The sequence below is a fragment of the Miniopterus natalensis genome, chromosome 2 (genome assembly GCF_054644295.1).
Source record: "Miniopterus natalensis isolate mMinNat1 chromosome 2, mMinNat1.hap1, whole genome shotgun sequence".
NCBI lineage: Eukaryota > Metazoa > Chordata > Mammalia > Chiroptera > Miniopteridae > Miniopterus > Miniopterus natalensis.
Genome location: NC_142082.1, coordinates 106,592,377 through 106,617,188, shown reverse-complemented (window position 1 = coordinate 106,617,188; position 24,812 = coordinate 106,592,377). Strand labels below are relative to the sequence as shown.

At 50.5% G+C, this 24,812-nt stretch overlaps 1 protein-coding gene across 2 annotated transcripts in view; it reads right to left on the bottom strand.

Annotated features, from left to right (window-relative positions):
• TSPAN9 (tetraspanin 9) overlaps positions 1-24,812 on the bottom strand; it is a 191,867-nt gene that overhangs the window by 61,811 nt on the left and 105,244 nt on the right. Inside the window, exon 3 of one of the 2 annotated variants that reach the window (XM_087814481.1) lies at positions 19,620-19,699. In XM_087814481.1, coding sequence (XP_087670607.1) covers positions 19,620-19,682 — 63 coding nt within the window. In that variant the 5' untranslated portion in view covers positions 19,683-19,699. Of the gene's footprint in view, positions 1-19,619; positions 19,992-24,812 lie in introns of those variants that run through there. The other variant, XM_016215235.2, reaches the window with a different exon arrangement.

Here is a 24,812-nt window from a genome sequence, read left to right as displayed (position 1 = left end):
TACTGAGACATTCCCCAAAGACCCCATTCAATGACCCAGAAGTAGGCTGTGTCATTATCATTGTCCACAGAGGAAACAAAGGAAGCCTAGAGAGGTCAGTCATCCCACTAGATGACAAAATCAAGCCCAAGAATGTCTGACTCTGAGCTCACCCTCAAAGCCACCACCATAGCTACTAACTCCCCACCCCAGCCTGCTGACAGGAAGGAAAACCACCTGCAAAACCCTTGTCCAGCACATCACTCTCCATTTAGGGCCTTTGCTTAAACAACAGAACTTGAACAGCCAGCAAGGGTGGCTGTCCATCTGGGTGAATGGCCCTGAAAGCCAACATGTCCACCCTGGCTCCCTGTACCTCCAGACCCCTCCTTTGGAGGTAACACCTATATTCCAGGGCATGAATTGCCAGGGAATGAAGGAAGAAGAGAAATATCAGGTTGTTTTTTTAATGACCCAGATTCCAGCCAGATGCATTTGTTATTGGCAGCAGAGAGCCAGCAGAGCTAAGAACACAGGCAGCTGGTGATGTCTTAATCACAGCGGAGAGGAAGGGACTGGGCAGGCTCAGCCCCAGTGCTGGCTACCTGAGGTGTTCTGCTGGTGGTGTCTGCCCACCCTGCCAGCTGTCCCTGTGCCTTCTCCCTCCTTTCCCCTCCTTCCTTCTCCTCTCCTCCTCCACGCTTCTCAGGTCCTGCTTTTGTCTTTCACTCTACCTCTGCCAAGGCCCTAAGTAGGGCACCCAGTCTCCCCACAAACATTCCTTAGCTCTGATAGCAAGGTCAAGTGGGGAAGTCACTGCCCATCATAGCCCCCTCCCCCCCATCCAGGTCCCTGGCTTGTCTGGCTAATGCAGGCCCCAGGGGCCTCCTCCTTTTGAGAACTCAGTAGGAGGTTTCAACTTTAGTTTAAACACGGAGTCCCTAGAGAGCATCCTAAAAGCACAGAACAACCTCCTTTGATTTCCTTTCCCATCTCCACCTGAGATCTCAAAGCACTCAGCTCTGGGAGCTCACCAGTCAGTCCTTCTCTCCCTGTCCTGAAGGAAGCTGGGGGGGTGGGGGGGAGGTACAGGATGACTGGCTGGCATTCTGCTGAAGCGAAAGCCAAAACAAAGCCTAGAGAAATGAGGACCCAGCTGAGGACGTGGGCGCTGAGAACAGAAAGCAGGCACCCACACTCTAATTCTGAACATATGTTCCCCATGTCGCCCTGCCAAGGAGCATGGCTGTGCTGGCCCAGCAGGCATAGTCTGCCCATACAAACCTCGCTGGGCCCCAACACCTACCATGTGCCGTACAATGGCTGAACCCTCTTCATACAGTGTTTCAGCAACTCCTTGAACCAACCTAGAAAGCAACTATTATTATCACATTTTACAGATGAGGAGATCAAGGCTCAGAGTGTTAAGCACCTTGTCAGGTTCATACAAACAGTAAGCAGTGATGCCAAGAGTCAAGCCCACATATCTATTTCTAAAGCCAGAGCTCTTCCCACCATATTACCTTTCGTTTGCCAAACCAGCAGCTAGAGCAGCCCTGCAAAAGACAGCTATGGGTAACCAGATGCAGGGGCAGGGGTGAAGGGGGCACGGGGTGGAGGGAGGAGACAGCTGAAGCTGAAGGAATGTAGTCTCTGTGTGTTCTGATTTTCTTCTCCTCTCTCTCCCCCACCAAAAGGAAAACGTCTCTTCTATTATCCTGGGGCAAGTGAAAGGTAGACAGATGTGTCTGCATAACAGTGTGAGGTCTGGAATGATGTGCACCTTCCACTCCTCTCAAAGACCAGCCCATTCAGCCACACAGGGCCCTTCACTGTTGCCTCAATGGCACAGAGAAATAGACAGCAGAGAAACCACTGCAGGATGTGGTGGGGGCGATCCCACTCCCCAGCATCCTTCTCCATCATCTAGAATGCAGTCTAAGTCCAATTCCAGCCAAGTTGGTGGGCATCTCCATCAGGGGACCCCAAGTCTGCCTTCCCAGAAGGGCTTCCAAGGTCTGCCTTCACACCTCAGTCCCCACATTCAAGGTCACAGACATTAGGCCAGGGGCAGTGCAGAAGGCTCATCTCCCTAGTTATCTCCTAAACACGAGGTGAAGAGAACCCAGAAGGGAGAGGGGCACGAAGAGAAGTTCAGGAACACCAAACAGAAATAGAAAGACAAGGAGAAATAACTCCAGTAAATTAAATAGCAAGGCAGCAGGTTGCCCTTTGAGAGGTGTCTCTCAGTCCACTGCCCCACTTGCTCTCCTCCCAGCCTTTCCTCCAACCAGGGTTCAGAGGCCCACTGTGGCAGCCCAGTCCCCCCCAGGACAGAGGGCCCTTGGGGTACTGACCTAGCCTGGAATTTCATAAGGGCCCAGGGAGCCTGCGGGAGGCCCAGAAGGTCCCTCAGAGCCCACTGAAGCACAGGCTATCTGTGTAAAGGCTGTAGGTCAGGGCCTTGGCAAAGGAGATTCACTCTTGCCCAGGACAGATGCCTGCAGTTCTGTGGAAAAACTGGTCCAGCATGGACATTCTTGGGAAGCAGGGAAGGGGCACCAGCTGAACCCTGAGGGATCTACACAGCCTGGCAGCCAAGGCACCCCTGACCACACCTAATACATTAAATGGGTCCATGCCCATACGGGCACTCTTTGAGTTCCAGTGAGTCCACTACAGCTAAGCAGGCTCTATTTATTCCCCATGTGACCTGGACCCTCAACATACACCTTCCCTCTCCACAACTCAGCCTCCCTAAAAGCAAAATAAGGCTAATGACTGTCTGGTAAACCTGTCTGGGAAGATGTTCAGACACAATATGAAATACTCCTCATGGGAAAAGCTGAAGCTGGAAAAGCCCTCTGGCTCCTCCTGTCCAGACCCTGACTCCAGAGAGACTAACCTAAACCAGTCCAAGTGCCCAGGGTGGGTTTGGACATCTCTGCAGGAAGGAAAGGGTCTCCCATCTCCTCACATCTATCTACAGTGATGTGGGCAAGTGTGAGAGCTCTGCTCAGTGCCCTGCCCCCAAAACCTACTTCCACATCTCTGCGGTTGAAGCAGAAACCAGAAGGCTTTGTCCGTCAGAGGATGATCAGCCTGGCTGAGTGTCCCCATGGGGCAGACAAACTGCAGCAGGCAAATCTGCTCAAACTCCTGTCAGTCTAAGTGCCAGACTCAAGACTTGAAGACCATCCCTGGGTCGGGTCGGGCGAGGGAGGGCCTGCCTAGGAGGGTCCTCCCAGCACAGGATTCTGGGAGGCAGTCAAGGCCAGAGCTGTATGAAGAAGGGCAGGGTGATGGACAGGCAGACAGTGGGTCAGCTGGGTCAGCCACTGGGAAAATGGGGCCAATTCTCCCTACCCTGGACATCTCAGTAAACCCCCAACAGAAGGAAGGAGCCTAAACAAGCCAGAGAGAGGTCCAGGATGAATCTGTAGAGGCATCTGTAGTTCCTACTGCACCAACCCCTTTTCTCCCACTGACCCACCATAGAACTGCAGGAATGTTGGAGGGACTGCTGGAGTTAAAGGAGTGGGTCACCCCCCACCACCACACTTCCTGGACAGCCATGAGTGGGGTCAGCAGAGGTGTCAACCACCATGGGGTGCCTTGGCAGGCAGCCTGCAGGAACCATAATCACATACTTAGTCACACACTTATGGTGGCTGCCTATGTGGAGAAATACCTCAGGGAACAAATTCCAAGCAGCTTTATGGCCCACTCAGAAATGGGAAGGTGGAAAGATGGGGCAGAAACAGACAGACACAGAGAACAAGAAGAAGAAGGAAAAACAATATCATAATCCCAATTTATATGAGCATCACCTTTATAGACTTCAGAGAACTTTCCGGAGCAGCATCTCACTGTATCCTCCTGACAATTCTCCCAGGTTGGCCAGCCAAGTATTGAGGTTTATCCCATTTTACAGATGAGAAACTGAAGTCAAACATCCTCACAGGAAGGGCACGGAAGAGCTGTGACGGGAACCCACACTCCCAAACCTTTTTCCACACTCCCTCCTGATCCTTCCGACAAAGACAGAGCACGGACAGAGGCAGGGGCTCTGGGAGGACAGGGAGACTTGGCCAGCAACAGTGGAGAGCCATGAATGAAAACTACTAACTGTGAATATATATGTACTTTTCCACTGATGACACCCACCCTGATGCTGATCCTCTTGACCACATGTAGAGGGCAAAACAGGTTCAGTGAAGAGGCCCATTGAAGGGGAAGCACCCCAGCTCAGAGCCATGGGTTTAGTGGGGTCTGGAAGAGGTTGTTTGCTTGGCCATTTGGTTTTTCAAAGGGTGGCAGCTGGGAGTACCAGGGCATGAAGGAGGTGGCTAGGGCTGCCCCAGACAGATGTAGGAGGCAAAGTGGTGCCAGGGAATAGCGAAGACACAGTTCAGGGGGTTTGGGGAAAGCAGGAAGCAAAAAGAAAGCTCTTCCTCAGGATGAATGCTGGAGGGAGGAATTGGAACAATTTGTAATTAAGACTTCTAACAATAATAGGAAGGGAGCCTCGACAGTTTTAGACAGTTTTACATGTCAAACAAGGTGCTGAGCTCCTCTCCCTAGTGCATTAATAAAGCAGCCCGCCCTCTCATTATCGGCTTCAAGGGTGACAGCCACCCCAGGCAGGGAAGGGGGCAGGCAAAACCAACTTACTGAGTGGCTGAGTCCTAGCCATGACATCCATCTCTTCCTGCCCTGAAGTGAGAAGTGGGGTAACAGGGAAGATTCTCTCACTGCCACTGAGCAAGGAATCTGAGGTCTATAGAGTCAAAGTCCACTGGGAAATGTCCAGCCTTAAACCCCAGAGCTCCTGTGCCAGCACCCAGCCCTGCGGCAAAGCAGCTGCTGCCTCCCAGGGCTGTGAGCCTCAGGCAGAGCAGCATCTGGGGCAGTTTCATGAGGTTCAGGCAGTGAGTTCCCCAGCACACCAAGGACATACCCAGCCCTGCCCAATGGGTCCTTCCTCACTCTGGGCCTCAGTTTCCCACATATAAGACGTAATCATCGCTGGTTCTTCACTCTACCAAGGCTACTATGAGGAAGATAAGTACCTCAAGAATCATCAGCTCTTTCAAAACACACAGGGAACAAAAGAAGTGTATAAAACCACAGGATGTCAGAGCCCAAAGGGCTGAGCTGATCCTATTCTATCATTGTCCAGATGTGAAAACTTAGGTCCAGAGAGGAAAAATAACTTGCTCAGGGTCACACAGCAAGTTAGTGACACAGCTGGGACTAGAACTCAGCTTTCTGTGACCCATCCCCTGCTCTTTCCCACTCCACCACTCTGATCCCAGGCATGACTGAGAGTTAACTCGTGAATACCTTACATGGTAAGTGTGACAAATGCACTTCTAGAATTGGGAGGGACGTAGACTACATGGCTGGGCACATCTGGATTTCACAGGCTACTGGAGTGGCTGTCCAGCGCACACTGCCCCACCCAACCCAACCGGTGTGAGGAGCCCCCATTTACAGGGAAGACAACAAATCAGCACTGCTGAGAACCTGTCAGTCTTCCTCCCACAGCTCCTGAGTCAGACCACAGCCCTCTACAGAGCAGAGTGGCTCTTTGTGAAGCAGGCACCTTTCACACAGACTCCCCTCCTCCCAGCAGGCAGACTGAGAAAGGGGGAGGGGAAGAGGGGGTTTGAGAGGAGGGGAGGCAAGGGGGCTCAGTTCTCTTTGGTTGCCATAAATGGTAACAAATTGAGCACCTTGTGCGCTCAGCTGTTCTGACTGCACCAATGTCCAACCCCCTCCTGAGGGTCACGCAACCTCCCCCAGGGCCCCAGAGAACAGGTCAGGATGGATGTCCTAAATGGCTCAGACATCACAGAGCTCTTGCCCGGAGCCCAGGCTCATCGGCCTGACAAGCTGTCACTCTGATTTGGGTCTGAGGAGTTCTTACCCACAGGCGGGGGAAGCCTCCTTGAGTGGATGGGGGGCACAGTCAGGCCTCAGAACACACCCACCTCCCAGAGACACACTGGGGGCTGCTGCTCACTGCAGGGAGCTCAGAAGGCTTGGGATCCTTCCCACCAGCTACTACCATCTCCTTAGATCCCCTACCATTGGACAGCTCAGGCCATATCCATCATGTCCCCCAGCCCTCAGGTTATTAGCCAGGCCTTCCACCTGGCAGTCTCTAACACCTACCAGGTACAAACCAAATGCCATCACTAAAGGAGTCCTCGCCAACCAACACACTGCTCCACTGAAGTAATTCCTTGCCCACCACAACCTGGTTCAAGACCCTTTGACATTAGCTCCTTTCTCTGGTCTCTAATATCACCTTGTTTTGCCTCCGCCTCCTCCATCCTCCCCACTCCTTCTGCTTGTCCAGAACTCCTTCGCCTGACTGTCCTCCATAAAGCCTGCTCTGCTCAGAAGACGGGTGGCATGTGCTGGACGTGGACATCCCAACACTGCCCTCCATGGTCAGCAAGAGCACTCAGCCTCATGCAGGGGTATGACAGGTACTCAGTACCATTGTCCCCTTCCATACCAGAGAGATACCCACCCCGACGTGCACACCTACTCCTCCGTGCTCATCTCATTCATCAGTTCTGCACACACGGCAGCAGAGTGCATGAATGAAGGTCCTGTCCAAGTTCTCCTCCTACAGACCTCAGGCTCCCTGCTCACCATGCCTCCCACCTTCAGCTGGGCCTGGAAGGCTGTCCCTCCTTCTCTCCACATGGCTAGATCCCATTCCTCCTTCAAGAATCAGCTCACGTCCTGTCTCTTGCACAGAACTTTCTCCATCTAGTTGGCCCTACACCTGAACCACTGGTGCTCCCAGAGTTTGCATTTCCTGGAAGCCAAGGCAAACAGGAAAACACACCAGATTACGTAATACTCACACTATTTATGAGTGACAGTGCTACTATGTGCGACAGGCAGTCCATAGGCACTCTGACATCAGTGTTCGCACCTAAGCCCCACTGCCTTAAGATGGAGGGAGGAACCTGGGACTGGGTACTGAGGATGTCTGTAAATGCATTACCCCTCTGGCCAACTGCACACATGAGCTCTATATGGCAGGCTACATGGCCTTCCTGCACACCTTCTTAGACAGCAAGACTGAAAGCTCCTTGAAAACAGGAACATAGTTCCTTCTTGTTTCTGCCACAGCATGAAGCATGGGGTGAGCAAACCACGGGCCACCTCAGGACTCAGTGGCTGATCTCAGGGGACACATTTTGGAAGTTCAGAGACTCAGGTCTAAGAAATGTCAAGAAACTCCAGGGCAGGGGACACGTACACCCTAGACCATCGATTGGCCCTGCCAGCAGACCCAATAGCAGTCACCAGGATGGGTGAGAAGTGGTGAGTATAGCTTGCTGGGAGATGCCCCAAAGGGTGTCCTGGGTCTCAGGCAACCTACCCCTAAGCAACTCAGACATATGTAGAGGGCACACCAGGTGCTGAGCAGATCAGAGTAGCCCCAAGGCTGCTGATTATCACCCAAAGGGGCGGTTAGGACAGCCATGAAAGCACAGCCAGAGCTGCTGGATTACGTTGCTCTCTTCCCGGGGTCTCAGCCTCCCCATCTGCTCCTCATGGCTCTCTCCAGGAGGTAGAGAGAATGCGTCTCCAGGGATGAACAAATCCCAGCAGTGGCATCTGGCATTTGGGGGGGGGGGGGGGAGGTAAAACACTTCAGCAGATATCTATCGTTTCTGCCCTTCCCCTTTCTTTTGGCATCAGCACCCCTGTTTTCCTTTGGGGAATTCTCCTCCTCCCCAATGCATACAGCCGTGTCCCATCAATCAAGGTGCTCGGCTCTCCCCTGGCCACGGGTGGGCACGTGACCAGCCAGACCCTCTCCTGGGAAGCCAACTCTTGAGCAGTGAGAGCCAAGGGCCAAAACAGCAGAAGCTGATGAATCCTGACAGAGTTAACGTGACCAAGCTCATCATTAGGCCTCGACGCCTGGATCCCCAGAGCAGCCTGGCTCCTGTCCCTATGTGTGGCCTGTTGCTCAGCTTTCCATTCTAGCTTCTGAGCTAACCTTCTCGCCTTCATAGATACTGAAAGATCCACAAATAGAAAAACAGTGGTGTGGATAAGAAGAGCAGGGAAAAGAAATCTGGGCCAGCAAAAACAAGAGATGTCTGCTAAAGTGATTTGTCCCATGCCCCGCCCTCCATGCGAAACAACACTGCTGAACTTTGTTCATAGATAGAGAGAGATATAGGTAGATATATATCTGTGCTCCTACAGTAGCCCTGGTTGGTACACAATGCTTGCAATCTAAGAGGCCTAGCTTATCCAGAATCCACCTAGGAAATGAGATGCTTAAAGTGAGGATGCAGCTTACACCCAAGAGTCACACACACTGGGAGAGACTCTAACTACATACACATATTCATATACATACACACATACTTAGACTATTAATGTGAGGGTTTTTTGTTTTGTTTTGTTTTGTTTTGTTTGTTAATCCTCATCCAAAGATATTTTTTTCCATTGATTCTAGAGAGAGTGGAAGGGAGCGAGAAAGGAGGGGGAAGGGAGAGAGAGGAGAAGCATCGGTGTGAGAGAGCCACATCAACTGCTTGCCTCCCACATGCACCCCAACTGGGAGCGGGGAACCTGCAACCCAGGTTCCTTGACCTGCCCTTGACCAGGAATCGGACCCTCAACCCTTAGGTGCTCAGGCCAAAGCTCTAACCACTGAACCACACCAGCCAGATGAATATTAATGTGTTTTAAGTGTTTTTATATTCATGTGTATATACATACACATATACACACATATTTAGATATAAAAATAGTATGTATATTTATATAGGTATGTGCACACATATGCAAGACAGGTATGTAGGGAGCAGGGAGATCTGAGAACTTACAATTTGGGTACCTAAAGGGAAGATGCAAGTGTAGAACCAGGCCAGCAAAAGATAAAGATATATTAAAAAACACACCTCAGGAACTTGCCCCCTCTCTCTGTGCTATCCACAGAATCTTCACAAAGAGACAGACACATACCAACTTCCCCTTGACCCCAGCCCTCTGGCTTTGACTGGCAAACATGTCTACTCTGTGACCACGGGGTCCTGTGCCCAGAGATTTTTGAAATGGGGGAAGGAACAGCAGGCAAGAGAATGCACTTACCACTGCCCCACTTAAGCACGGGCCACATGGAAGCCCTAGTTAGTCACAAGGGACCGAAGCTGCCACATGGCCAAGCAGGGCTTTGTTTTGGGAGTTCTGTACTGATCTGGCTGGCCTCATCAATCATCATGGAATGACTGGCTAACAACCACCTATACCAATGGTCTACCCAGAACTAGACCAAGGGCAACACGCTCAACCAAGTGCCAGGGCGCCAACTCCATAGGTCCTCAGCACTCTGGAAATGAATGCAATGAGGTGACAGCATTTTCCAAAGTGCTGGGGGAGAGTGCTGTATGTGGCTAAAAGAAACTACTGGGTAGGGGGACACTCACAAGGGGCTTGCTGGAACAAGGAGAGATGGACACAAAGCCACCTTCCAAAGCAATGAGTATGCGTGGCTGCAGGGGTCCTGTTTGGCTAAGCAGGATGTTCCAGTTGGAGGCCAGTATGGCTGCCCAATAGCATGGTGCCTTTCCTTTAGATAAACCCCAATCATTATTTAATGGGTGTCACCTGTAAGGAGCAGCTCATTATTAGCCTGCCTGAAGCCCTGTTCCCTTACCTAGCATTCCTCCGCAGTTCTAGTCAGCCCATAATCAACACACATTTACTGAGCACCTATTACGAGCAAGCAAGGCAAAGAGGATAAGACGAAGGACCCTAACACTCACCTCTTCCTGCTCATGGCCATGGGTGACAATGCCTCTAGCGTCAGTGTCGTCATCTACATGTAGATACTGCTGTCCACTCACAGTATCTGTGAGGATTTAAAGTGCCCAGAGGACTGAGTGTCCACTGATCTGAGAAAGTACCTGATGATCACTAGGTGGTCACCTCCTAACCCACTTCTGTTTGAGGCTGGGACAGGGGGAGAAAGACATATCGCCAACTGAGTCATATACAAATATGAATAACTCAGGTCCTGTTAACTCAGACTACATTGGACTAAACTGGAAGTACAGATCCAAGAAAGGTACAGTCTAAAGTCAGCAGGGGAAGGAGCTGGGTCAGGATGAATTCCCAAAGATGATCACAGAAAAAATATAAGCTTGTTGGCGGTTTGACTGACCTGGGTTCAAATCCCTGTTTCGTCACTTTCCAGCTCAGTAATTTGGGGTAAAATACCTAACCTCTCCTATGATTCTCAGCATCACCACACCTGATGGGGGAGAGGGGGTGGTTGGAAGGGCTGCTGGCCTCCTCCTGGGCATTCAGCCTGAACTCAGGTGAGAGAGGGTTGATGAGAAATGATGGAAGAGTAAAAGACCCTACATAGCAAAAGATATGTAAGACCTTGGGGGCGGGGGAGGGGACAATTATAAAACTTTACAGAAAGACATTGAAGAAGGCCTAATATATGGAGTATACCATATCCATGAATGGAAACACATAATCAGAATACAATTTATATTTATGAATGGAATTACAAAGATAGCAATTCTCCCCAAGTCAATCAATAGCTTCAGTGCAAGGCCAATCAAAATACCAACAGGGTTTAAGCAAGGAACCAGGAAATTAATTGATTGATCAATTGATTTTTAGTGAAACTAGGCAAACTGATTCTAAAATTTATACAAAAGAAAAAATTTATGCAAAGAACAAAGAATCAAGAACAGCCAAAATATTCTTGAAAAAGCAGATGAGAGGATTTGCCCTACCAGATGTGGAACTTATTTTAAAGCTGTAGTAATTAAGACAATGTGGTACAGGGATAGACAATAGTGCAATGGAAAAGACACAGGTGGCATTATATATCAGTGGGGAAAGGGGGACGAGCCAATCATTTGAGCTAAGACAACTGCTTTATACTTGAGGGGAAAAGAAATCAGAGCCCTGCCTCACATTGTACACAAATATAAATTCCAGATATATTAAGGACTTAAATGGAAAAAGAAAAACTTTCAGAAATAAGTATAGGAACTCATCTTTAATCATTCAAATTCATTCAACAATTCATGAGTGCCTAGTATGTTGTGACAAGCACTGTCCTATTACCAGGGATATAAAGACACTCATGAGATATTATGTACTTGTTAAGTAACACATAAAAAGTAAAACCTAACAAAGAAAAGAGACTGAGAAATTTGACTATATTAAAATAAAAAATTTCTGTTTGCCAAAGGACTCTATGAAGAAAGTTAAAAGGTAAGCTATAAACTGGAAGCTATAAACTATATCTGTGGTATACTTAATAAACAACAGATTAGTACCCAAAACATAAATAAAATCCTAAAAATTATAGGAAAAAGCAAACAACTCAATAGAAAAGTGAACAAAAACATAAACAGGCATTCAGAGGAGAGAAAAGAATGGTTAATAAACCTATGAAAAGATTTCCCTCCTTTTTAATCAGAGGAATGCAAATTAAAAACATGATATAGCATTTTACACCCACTGTATTGAAGAATGTCCAAAACTTTCCATTTTCAAAATGAAAACATTCCACAGGTGGAAATGTCAACTGATACATCCACTTTGGAAAACAATATGGCATTATCTAGTAAGGCTGAAATGCATGCATCTTAAATCTCCTCAACACTATTCTTTGCTGTATACCCCAAAGCAGTTCCCTTCAAAGTGTGGTCCATGGAAATGCTTAACACTTAGGAACTTTTTATAGTGATTTGATATCGCCAGAACCTCCAAGCACATGATCAATGAAATCACTGGATGCAGGGAAGTCACCTGTGCTTTGAGCTGTGTACTAGTTATGCTCAGCAGACCCATATCTGAGAGCTGTAAGTAAAAGGCTGGTCCTTCACAGATACTTTTAGAATCACTGTCCTAGAAAACTCTTGTGTGTATACACCAGGAGACTTGTCTGAGAATGTTCACAGAAGAATGTTTAAAAAGAAGGAAATAACCCGAATGCTCATCACCAGAAGACACTGCAGCACACTCGTACGGAAAATCAGAGCAGTGGGCACAGGTGCACTGTGGCCACACATCCACAAGGATGAATCAATAAACATAACATTGAATTTTTTAAAAATTCTGAATGATTCCATCTACCAAAAGTCTAAAACAAGCCAAGGCAAACGGTGTGGTGCTGAACAATGCCTACATATGTGGAAAACTATAAAGAAATGTACTTAACAAAATTCAAGGATTATGACTCTCTCTAGGGAAGATGTTAGAGGCGTGCTCAGGGAGGAATACACAGGGGCTTCATGGGTGTAGCTAATGTTTTATTTCTTAATCTGCATAGTGGGCACATGTTCATTACATAATTTTTAAAACTATATGAATTTACATGATATATTCCACAATTTGAAAAAATCTTAAGTGACCAGTTTTCTGGACCTGGAGCCCCACGTGTCCTGTCTTTTAGTCAGCTACTCAGCTGCCCCAGTCCAACACTGAGTGTGCCAGAGGGATAACATACCCTTGGAGCACCCAGGGCAGAGAGCCATGGGACCCTGCAAGATGACCACCGGCCTATCTTCCAAAAGATCCGCCTGGACCTCCACTTCCCCATTTCAACTTGTATCCCTAAGACCAGAAGAATTCAGAATAATCCCCAGCCTAAAGAGATATCTGGGGTTGCTTCCAGGGCTCCAACGCACTGCCCAACACTGTCAAGTCAGCCCCAGGGCATCTAACCTGATGTTGGAGGAGCTACATGTTCACATGCTCTCGCTGCAGGAAGTGCAGTGACAGTAACTGCAACTGCCAGTCATTGAGTCTCACCTGCCAGGCCTCCTGCTCAGCAGTGTACCTACATAATGCACATATTACCTCATTTGGGCCTCATCATAGCCCTGAAAGATGGCGATTCTGCCATACATGAGGGAACCAAGGCACCAAGAGGACAAGGAAATCTTCCAAACATAGGCCTCATTCCTGGAGAATGACTCAGGCCAATGGAGGAGAGGAAAAGGAGCATGGCCTCTGCTCATGTAAAAAGCTGCCTGGTTGATTTGAATCCATACCCTAGTGAAGAAACCCCAGAGCAGACAGAAAGCTCTCTGAAGGCAGAAGCCATGTCTCTGTTCTCCTTGGCCAGTCACCCCCCATCAGCCACTCAAACTGGACCTCCATACACAGTACTGATGCAGTAAACTACACAATGAAAGGGAGAAGGTTTGAAATTTCAGCTCTCACCTGAAGTCCTGAGCCTAGTTAGAGAAAAAGTAGGAGGTAAAAGCCATATCTCTACCCTGGGCTGCTCCCCAAGCTGTAGATCTGCTCACCCTCCCGACCACGTGCCATTTTTAACATCTGCCCCAACCCCCAACACTTCCGCCAGCAGATTAGCTTTCAAATGTGAGCAGGGACAAAGCTGGCTCAGAAGACTTAACTCAGCCCGATGGGTTTAGCTCAGCTTCAAAGCTTCCTAACTGGAACCAAATAAGAGAGCAGATCGCAGCTAGAAGAGAGGCCAGAAGGGGGAGCGAACAGGGGCATCTCTGTATGTACGCTGGATTACCTACAGCAACAGCCTACAGTCTGGGGGACACCGCAATACCTGTCGTGGTGGTCACCGCCAGAAAAACAAACTCTCCCTTTCCTCAGAGACTGAGGACGAACTGAAGAGTATCCCCAGGCACTTGTGCACACTTCACAGCAGAGCCACCTCATCCTCAGAGCCCATGCCAAACTCATTACCCCGGGAAGTCCCTCCCAACTGGCACCACCCAGGCTGATTCCATCCACCCTTTGTTTCTCTGTGTTCGGCCCATTTCACAAATGCAGGGGGCTCTGTCGTTCCCACTGGGCTGCAAGCTCTCCCCCAGCACAGGCTCTGGATGTACTCCTCTCTCTCCACCCTTCTTCCTTGCCAAGACCCCCATCCTCATCTATCCAGTAAACTCCTACTCGTCCTTCAAAATCCAGGTGTCACTTGTTCTACTCTGCTATCTCTATATCTTGTTTCTATTAAACAACATTAATTACTCTATTAAGTAGCTCTACTGAGCACCTGCTGCTCAGAACTATAATTATTTGTTTATGTTTCTGACTCCTCCACAGAACTCTGAGCAGCTCAAGGGCCTGTTATAGCAGGTACTCAGAAAATGCATGAGTACACACTAGCCACAGGGCATCTGATCAGCCCTTTCAACAGAAGAAACAAAAAAGACACATAATTCACTAATTCTTTTTCCCAAGCTACAAAACTAACTCCTAAAAGAAAAACAGTTTGTTTTTCCCTCCCATTCCTGATGGGAGCAAACATTTTAGAGTGAGAGTCAACCACCATTTGGGGGTGGGGAAAAGGAAAAGACAAGTTGAGTCAGGCCCCCCAGATGCTGGGTCCAGGCCTGCAGCCACCCCTCTCTAGAATGCTGGGGAAGGGGGAGATGGCCCTGCTCTCACCCCTCCCTTGGCAGCCCTGTGTTCAAATGCTTGGTGGAGGACAAGCCAGATGACCTCTCAATTCTACGACTTCCTGGCCTGAGAAAGCTGATCTGCTCTGTGTGAGCCCAGTCAGCCCATCCTCACCAACTGGAGCCTCCTGTGCACTCAGCAGGCATTCAGTAAATAGTTGTGGCATGAGTGAGCGGACTCAACTGGGACCCCAGCAGCCTAGTAAGCCCCAGAGCTGGCCACCAAATTCAGCCAAGGGCAGCCAGGCACATGGAGGTAGGGTAGGGGAGGGAGAACCCTTAACGCAGGGTGAGCCTTCCCTCCCTCCCTCCAGTACCCTCCCCTCAGCCCACCATCCTCAGAGGAGGTGGGTGGTGCTTTTCTGTGCTCTTCACCACTGGGCAGGATGGAGGACAGACCCGTGTGGCTTTCCTCAAGGCAGTGACAGCGCTCACCCTGTTTCAGCTGGGGCTTTCTCTTCTCTACCCTCTTCCTCCCCACCCACTTTGATTGACACCAATGCTGGCTCTGACATGATTTAAAAATAGATATTAAGACAAAGAAGTTTAATTTTTAATGCTTTGGAAAGGAAGTGAACACAGAGCCAGCATTCCTCATAGCCATGTTCCAGGGTCTCAGAGCATCAGCCAGGCCCTTCATCTGTGTCCTTTCCCCGAAGCAGAGCCATGCCTGACCCACTCCAAATATCTCTCTCTAGCAGCCATCTGGGGAGACAGCCTATGAAACACCTAAACACTTCGGGAAGCTCTGAATGCCTCTCGCTATCCAGTTTAGCCTGGATCTCCTGTTTGGAGAGGCAAGGCCCCTCAATCCACTTATCACTTCCATTACCAGATAAAAGGCACCCCACAGTTTCCTTAGAACACCCCAAGCCATCCAGCCCCAACTGTGCACAGACCCCTGTCCGGGGCACCACAGACCACAGAGGTACTTACATGCGGCCATGCCAGTACCAAACACAAGCCTCAACTGTGGCCAGAGAACCTTAACCAAGTAAGCTGCCCAGAGGACAAGGGAACAGTCTGAGACGGGCCGAGCCACAAAGGCCCAATCCCACTTAGGAAGGTTAATCAGGCCCTCCACCCAATCCCCTGACCATGACAGCCCTGTGACAACCTTTCCCCTGCTCCAGCAGGGACACTGAACACTGCCTCCTTAGCTAATTGGCCTTTATTAAGGGAGAGCTCCACAAGGAATAGGCTTTCCATTGGGGCCAGAATGTCACTGCTCTGCCAGCCATGACTTAAAGTGATGGGACAGCTCTGCTAGCAAGCATGAAAAGTTACTATTATCTGGAGTGGCAATTATGCCAGCAACCCCAGCCCCGCCCCCACCCCTCCATATCAGACAGGAACTTGACTTGGGTTGGGAGAAGCAGGGCTGGGATCAGATTTGCTGTCCTGAGAAGGGGACATAGGCCCCAAGCACTCAGAGCTCATTCTATACTCTCCCTCCCCTTCTCATAGTAAAAAGCTCTGGGCCCCCTTTGCCCCCCTAATGGGACTTAGATTCACTTAATCTCTACCTGGGGGATTCCACCAGATGGCCCTGGGAGGACTCAGAGATGGGCTGACTGAGAGGAATACCCTAGTGAGTCCCACTGCTGGGAGAAATAACTTGGGGTGGGTTTGATTACTGGTGGACAGGCCCTTCAGGATGGAGAAATTTCTGTCCCAATTCAGGCTCCTATTTCCTTTCCACCGAGAAGCCAGCATTTTATTGGCCGTGAGAATCAGAGTGAAGTATGCAGTAGAGCAGAGGAGGTGAGACGCAGTGAGGCATGACCACTGACTGCACCCTCCTCAATCCCCATCATCTATATCAGGCCCTCTGAAATGCTGCCCTGGGGGCCAACATGGCTAGCACCACCTGGTTGAAGCTGGCAGTGCCAGGAGCTACCTGGACCCCCATCCCCACCCCAAAGCAGGCAAGCACCCAGCAGCCTATAAGGCACCTGCCCTTTTCTTGGTAAGGAAGAGGAATTCTGGCAGTATAGCTCTGCCTCCCACCCTGTCCGGTGATGTCACCCAAGCCCTCACCAATACCAACACCCTAGAAGCTCCACCCAATGACAAGGAACCAGGGACTCTCATGCCTGCGAGGGGTTGTGGTATAAGGCAGCTGTACTGGGAACCCTCCCAGCGGGCTCGGAGGAGGCAGGGGGTATGGCGGCAGCAGTGGGTTTGGAAAACTTCCAGGTAGGCTCTGGGATCTAAGGGAGATCTCTAGCTATTGATTGCAGGCCTCAGGTTCAACTCTAATGCCTCAGAAAAGCCTCTTTTTGGGATCTGAGCCATGAGACTAGAAAAAGTGATGGCTATATAATTCCTGACAATTGCTCTGGGTCCTGGAAGAGTTGGCCCTCACCAGCCCTGCAGACCTCCTCACCCTACCCTCTCACCTACCTCTAGTCTTGCACTAGAAAGAGCAGAGGTCTCCCAGAGGTCCTGTCCCACCTGCCTTTGGCCCAAGCACTTTCTCTTCTCATTTGGCTCTTTCCTCTACTCCTTCTCCCACATCAGGCTCAATCACCTGGCCACAAGAAGTCATCGTTCAAGTGGAGCTGAGTGACTCACTGTGCCCAAGTCCTGGCTAACACCCTGCTGCACCAGCTCTCCCAGCTCCCAATAAGCACTCTTACACACAGGCATCCGGTTCTCTTTTGCTAAATTTTCCATCTTTCCTAAGGTGTATGTCTTATTTCATCATCTCATACTACCATAAAAGACCTGGGTCTTTGAGACTCAAATTTTCCCAGCTCATTGCATGTCATCAGAATTCTGAAAAGTCAGAAAAGTCAGAGACTAGGAGAGAGTCACTCCTTGCCTGCTAAGAGAGTGGTGGTGGTACCTTCTAATTAGGAAGAGACAGCAAGTCCTCTCACTATAGACCATAAAGGAAACCCACTCCATCGACCAGCTCATTAACCTCTGCCAAGCTTTTCAGGGATGATGAAAGAATTTCTTGTCACCTCACAGCTAAGGTGCTAGGAGAGTGTTCATCATAGACAGACAAGTCCCTACCAAGTGGGACTTGGGAATCCCTGCAAAACAATTAACATGTGGATTTACTGCTCTGGCCTTCGATTCATTTACTCACAAACATATAACAAATTCCAACTAAGTGCAGGGCAAAAAACATTGTGCTATATACCATATGAGGGGGTCCCTAAACCAAGATGACACCATCCTGGAGAAGAAAGCAGCAGTTATACCCACTCTGGCCAGCAGGTGGCGGGGGGGGCGATCAGGGAGGTACTGGCCAAGGCACTAGGTGAGCAGCCCCAAGAGGGTCTTTCTGGTAAGTGTTAAGATATGCAGAGTGGGGCAAGACAGAAAGGCAGGTTTACTATGAACAAGAACAGAGAGGGAGGATGTGGACAATGAAGGGGTAGTGTTTATGTAATCCGTAGGCACCAGAGAAATACACATCAGTGTTTGGCTGACACTAATGCTGGCAAGTGAGTCAGAGGACCAGGAACACTTGCCCAGTGGTGGCCACAAAATCATTCTTGACAATTCAGCGGTTCTGCCCCAATTTCCACAAAACCCTCACCAAAGTACAGGTAACATAGTGACTGGAGGGCCTCAGACCATGGAGATATCTAGGAAAATTCAACTCAAACAATCTCAAACCAGGTTCCTCTAAAGAGAAGCAGAAGCCTGTGCATGAGGCAGGGAAGGGGGCTCCTTCCCCAGAGAGAAGGCAAGGATGCAGGATGTCCCATACCTAATGAAGTGAGGACATGAGGGAGACCATCATGACAGCCCCCCAACTGGACTGGAAAGGACAGCCAGTCCTTAATGAATGATGCAATTTAACGAAGGTCACAAAAGAAGCTAACACAGAACCAAGAACCCAGACTTCTTCTCACCTAACCTGAATTTTCCCCTCTGTGGGAAAAGTCACGCACCCCCTAAAACATAACCAAAAAAGTTTTTCAGTTAAAGCCAGTCACTTCCCACAAGTGTTGAACACCAAAACATAATTGCTTCTATCCAACTTCACTATGAACGACTTTCTCCTGCCCTCAAGTGCTCCTCCTGGACCATGGGCAGCTGACAGCCTCCAGCCGGCAGGAGGACAAACCCTGGGACAGAGCCAAACATCTGTGCTGACTGCATCTGAGCTCTGGTAAGAAAGGCAGAGGCAGCAGTTGGGATGAAGGAACAATTAGATATGAAGTTAAGTTTTCAAATTTGCCTAACTAGTATTTCTTATGCATGAGTGTTAAGAAGTTTCATATTCAACTGACTGGTAATTATTGCACAAGTATGCAAGCCACACTCACACGGGTCTCCAGAATCACAGAGGTCAGATAACAATTCCAAGCTGCCTCACCCACTGACACCTTCTCTAGAAAACAATCTCTCACCCAGGATGGCAGCACTTCTGATTGTTCCCCCTTTGTCCCTTCTAGTCTCTGGGGTTCCCAGAGCTGGGAGGGCTGGCAGTCCATGGCAGGAGCACATGGCAAGCCTGCTCCCCGTGCCCAGTCCACTGCAATCCCTCAAAAGCAGCTGCCTGCCACCGGATGGCAGCATCCCTCCCACACCCTCCTTTCCACATGAGCCCTAACTCAGAGGCATATGTGCAGGCTAGCAAGGGAGTCCCTCAACTTGGGACAGGGCTATTCCTCCTTTTCCTGGGGTTCACTGACAGGAGTGGGAGGATGTGACCTCAACCACTTCCCTATCTCATACTCATAATAAGTGCTGCAGATGGTATTCTTGTGTATTCAGGAGGAATACAAGAAGAAACTAAGAAGACCATTCACACTTGTGCCTATCTTCAACTCAGGGTCACAGCTGTTAAAAATTCTGACCCTACACCAATTTCTGAAGCTTATTCAGTTAGAGGCACTTCCAAATGGGTTTCTTATAGGGGAAGGAGGTGGAGGCAAACTTTGCCAGCCTCCTGAGTACAGTAAGTCTCTCCTGTAAGACAGGCAAGTTGGAGCCTCCATTCAGTCACCAAGGAGAGAGAAAGGAAGAGGAAGATACATGAACGAGGGAAAATAATGATCTTTAAAACACACACACACACACACACACACACACACAAACCCACTTACCTTTGTGCAGAGAGCAGAGCAATGCAGCACCAAAGAGGAAGGAGGGTATAGAAGGAGGAGGCAAAGGGAGGGATAAGAGCAAGGAACTTACCCAGAATATCAAATTGAAGAGGAACATCATGTACTTCAAGCAGCAGAGGCAGCCCCTGGCCATGTTGCACTTCTTAAATTCTAGGAGGAAAACAAAGGACAGGTCCAGGTAAAACACCACGTACTTGCTGCCTTTGGGGGCATTGTACTTGTCAGTCTTGACGCCAGCCTCGGCGCGGCTCTGGCCCCGGGAGCCCGCGGTGCCATAGAAAGCGCCGGCTGTGAAGCCGCGGCCGAACGGGCGGCCCGAGGTGGACGGCTTGGCAAAGTCCGAGTCCTTGCTGTCCAAAGATGGACTCCGGTGGATCGAAGAATCCTCGCTACTCGACTTCTCCATGCTCGAGGCGTTCCCGGGGGGCGCAAGGGGCGGGGGGCATCGCTCTCGGAGAGGGACGGAGGGGGCGCCCAAGTCAGGCGCGGGCTGCGGGCGGCCCGGTGGAGCCTTGCACTCCCCCCCTCTGAACCGGGGCACACTCCGGACCGGACCCCGTGCACAGGGGCCGCTGCCCCACTCCAGCCGACTGGCCCGGGAGGGCTCTGCGGCTCGGCTCTCTGCGCGCTCGCGAACGCTCTCCGGGAACTGGCTGGCCTGCGTAACTTAGCGTCTTTGGGAAGGCTGCAATTTGTTCTTTCCAGAGCGTCTGCTCGCCTCCCGGTGACTGGCCGCTCCACGCGAGGCACAAGGGCTCCGGGATCCAGGCTCCCAGGGCACACGCCTCGCCCAGCCCAGCCCCAGCCCCGAGCCCGACCACTTTGCGGGCGCTCCGCCTCCTTTCGCTCCGCGACTTTGCGGAGCTGCTCGCCAGCCCAGGGCTGGGCGGGCGCGCCGCGGGCAGTGCCGGGGATCCGCCGCAGCTACCACCGCTGGGCTTTCCCAGAGAAATCCCAGCCCCGACTCCGGACTCCCGAAATCTCTCCGAGCCCCCTCGCCGGGCCCGCAGCCCCGCCCCCTGCTTTGCATTCGACCAATGAGCGCGAGGTCTACCAGGGGCGGGGGGGAGGGGAGGGCAGCCTCCCCCTCCCCAATGACACCATATCTTTAATAGGATTAGCGTTATGCTGTGTGCCTACACCCGTGCGCCGCAAACGCTCGCTAAATGTCAAGGGCTCTGGAGCTGGGGGTGAACCAGAACCTCCATGGAAGGCGCTGGTCCCTTCTACCGCAGAAAACGGGGCAGCAGAGGAGAGGAATGACTGGAGGTACCAATGACCCAAGGAAACTGGAGTAAAGGGCTGAGGAGGACTGTAGGGGTAAAGAAGCGCCCCTCGCCACTGTCGCCCTGGCCGATCTTCCCCCATGCACACGGGGGCCTGCCCCACCAGGGGCACACGGTTTCCTGGCTACACACACACACACACACACCACGCTTTTGCACACTTGGGTTTGGCTAAGACGCACAGAGAGAAGGGACCGCAGGAGCTGCAAGAGGTGTGGGAAAGGCGTTTGGGGCCTCTGCAGGGCGCGCGCCGCCCTCCCCGCCCCCTCCGCGAGCACGAGCACGCGCGCGCACACACACGGCTCCGCGAGGCTCTGGCAGCTGCGTGAGTCCCCCTCCCTCGCCCCGCGTTCCGGGGTGGGACGCAGCGTCGGCTAGGACCCGCGCCTGGCTGAGAAGAGTAGGTGGCCGAGGTGGGGTCCTGCGGATGCCAAGGATGATGTAGGACTGCTCTTGGACGCAGGCTGGATCCTCTCCAGTGAGGAGTGCTCATGGGGAATCATGTAAGGGGCTCATGGGGAATCAGCAGGAAGAAGGCTCTTGCTAGGGGCTTGGGGACGTGCAGGAGGAGCCTCCATCCTACCGTAAAACACTGCGCCTGAGGCAACGTCCCCTGGGCTTGTGCAAAATTCTGCACTGCCGACCTGGGCTACCACAGTTGGCAAAGAAGACTAGAAAACTGGGGTGTGAGGAGCCCACCTCTCTCTTCTGCCACCAGCAAGAGATTGCTGATAGCACCTGAGGGCAGGCCCAAGTCCTGCTAGGCTCAGTATCCCCAGAACCTAACACTAGGCTGGCGGGGGGGGGGGGGGGGGGGGGGCTATACGAGGATGGCTGGATAGAGAACTCAAGCCCTCCTTGGAGTGTGAGTGTGAAATGGCCTCACCGGATCCCATCAAACACTTACTCTACACCTGCTTCAATGTGCTGAGCACAGGGTCAGGCCCTTGAGGAAAATGATGTAAGGTGTGCTGCTCCCTGCCCTTTAGACACACAGAGTCTAATCAGAAACACACGGTATTCATCACCAAGGCCACGCCAGCACAGAGCTACTGCCACTGCCCTGCCACTGCCACTGCCACTGGCTGTGGCCGAAGGGAGGGGGCCATTGACTTAGACCAGAGGGACTTCAAAGCCTCATCACAGGCCCACTGCAGTGACCCTGCACCACCCAGTCTGCACCCTCACTGGCTCCCAGGCAGGTCAACAGCCTAGGGATGCAATGGCTCAGGTTCTTTACTGGAGCCTGCAGTGGTGTTACTATTCTGAGTCCCATCCCTGGACTCAGACAGCAGCCCAGCAAGGAAACCTAATGTGTGTAACAATTGTGGAACCATGCTATCACCTGGCACTCAGTCCTGTGGCTGCTGTCTACAGATGAGGGGCATATGTCTGGCTGGCTCCTCATGGAGCCCAGGGCCACCTGACTGAAATGGCTAACATCTTTTGTTCCCTTCAGGAGGGTTCCTCAGGGCTCATGGCTGCGACTTCATTCTTATAACATTTCTTTGATGCAGGAGAGATCATTTACCAGCAGGACTTGGAGTTTGGAGACCTGTTCTTCACTCTTAGCTCAGTTTGTAGCTGTGTGATCAAGGGCAAGGGAGTTTGCCTTTCTGAGCTCCCATTTCCTCCTCTTTAAAATGGGGATTAATAGAGCCTAACCTCAGAGGTGTCCTGAGAATGATGTGAGCTGGCACATGTGGGAACAGTCCGAGGACTTTAAGCACTGAGCAAATATTAGGGGCTGTTACCAGTAGTCTCAGATGGGGACTAGCAAGAGCCCTCCCAGGCTGGACCCCTCTACCTTTTCTACTTTTTTTTTTTAAATCTCTCTTTTCTCCCTAACTCAAACCTTGTTCAGTGAGAAGAGCCTCCCCACTGTTATTCCTCCTTCATTTCTGATTATAAATGGATTTGTACCAGTAACTATTTCTTCAGCAACGGAGGACCTAGGGGGCAGGGCAAGGAGTGAAGGACAACAGGCAGGTAAGAGAGGAGGCTTCCCAGTGTAAAAGTTCTGCTCCCTTCTGGTCAAAGTTGCCCAAAGGGCACTAAAGTCTCACTCTTCAGTCCATTAACAGAGTTTCAGTGAGGTCCCATTAGGGTACTCAGTTTAGTCATTATCAGAATAATAAGAGCAACTCAGGTTTATTATTAAGTCCTTTTACCGCAGACACCAGCTTTCAAATGTAGCTCACTGAATCCTCACAACAACCCTATGAGATAGCTATGGTTATTAACCCATTTCACAGATAAGGAAACTGTCTGATTTCAAAGCCCACGTTCTTGACTCTCTTTGGCTTTAAACCTAGTTCCCGTCCTTGGGACTCTTCCAGTCTAAGAGATAGTATCTAAAAGCACACCATGAATCTAAAATCAAATGTCCTGATAAGAGGTCATTAGATAAAAGGACCCTGAGGAAGAGGCAAAAGGGAGAGGAGGGGTTGGGGCAGTGCGGCTGGGCTGATGATCAGCTAAAATGAGTGGAGATGGACCTGAGTTATCTTACAGAGGATTGGAAGAAGGAAGAGGGTGCAGGGAGAATGCAGTCTGCAAGCCAGGAAGCTAGTCCATGAAAGGAAACAGCTTGCACAGAGCTAGGACAGGAGCCATAGGAAGGCAGGTTTCACCACCATGAACAAGCCATGCATTTGTAGTAACTGTTCATCATGGGCAGGACACTGAGCCAGGACCCTGGAAGATACAACGATGTGTAAGACATGGCCATGGGCCTCAGGGAGCTCACAAGCTAGCTGAAGAGACCAGCTTTTACACCGCCCCCCCCCCCCCCCCACTCCAAAAAAGTACTTACAAAAGCCCAAAGCAGAGTGAGATAGCAAGCATGTGCCATGACAGGACCAGCAAAGAGCTGTCCCTTGGGCCCTCCCCTTGCAGAAGGGCTCTCTGAAGTAGGTGTTGATAGGGAGCGAGGAGGAGCATTATCTAGGAAAGAGTGGATATAGTACATTTGGGGTAGTGAGGCCTGACTGAAGCAGGAGAATGTGCCTGGGAGTTAAAGTGAGCTGTGCCACGACTTATATGACACATGAAAGTCTGAACTTCACATGGCAGTTTCCCAAGTCTGAACTTCATGAGGGAGCTTCCCAAGAAGTGGGGGTACATGACAAAATTGGTGTCTTAGGAAGCGAGGCCTGGCAGCAGGGTGGAGGAAAGACAAGAAAGCCAACTGTTGTGGTTTACCTCAATTTCTTAGATTTTAGGTACAGAAGGAGCCACCAGAGAGAAAAGGTGAGTTGAGACACCATCTCTCTTGCTCCCCTCCTGATCCTCAGCCACTCACCATGCTCAGAAGAGCTGGAAGGTACAGACTGCCCTTGAGGATCTCTGAGCATATGAACAAGGCAAAGCTGCCTTTTCTTTCCTTTTTTTTTTTTTAAATAACAAAAAAAGTGAAGCAAGTACAGAATTCCCAGAGGGGAGGAAGAGAAGTGAATACGTGAAATCAACATGCAACATCTCTGCTGACTGGCAACTGGGAAGATGTGGGCTTCAGAGCAAATGCCAAGCTCTCTCTGCCTCTCGCTGAGTTTCTCGGGCTTGCAATGCCAGACAGAGCTCAGTCTTTGGTCTCTCACTTACGCACAATCAGAGCTGATGGGCCAACACAGATCCCCTTTCGGACCTGTGCTGATTATTTCTGTATCTGACAATGTGTGGAGATCATGAAGTATCCTGTCCCTCTAAACCTCAAACAAGGCAGCCTCCCCCTGAATTTACATTAGACACCAAGTGGCAACTGCTATCCTAAGGAATGTGTGAGATGGGCTGCCATAGAAGAAGGAAGACTCACCTCACCCCGATGTTTAAACTCCAAAATTGAAATCTTTTTCAGCAATATAGAAATTACTGTACTTGCTCAGCAAACCATTTACCTACAGTGCCAAGAGACAAGGCTGCAGAGGTCCCTAGCAGGGGGCCCACATCCAGAGATGTTTGCATGCAGATTGACTCAG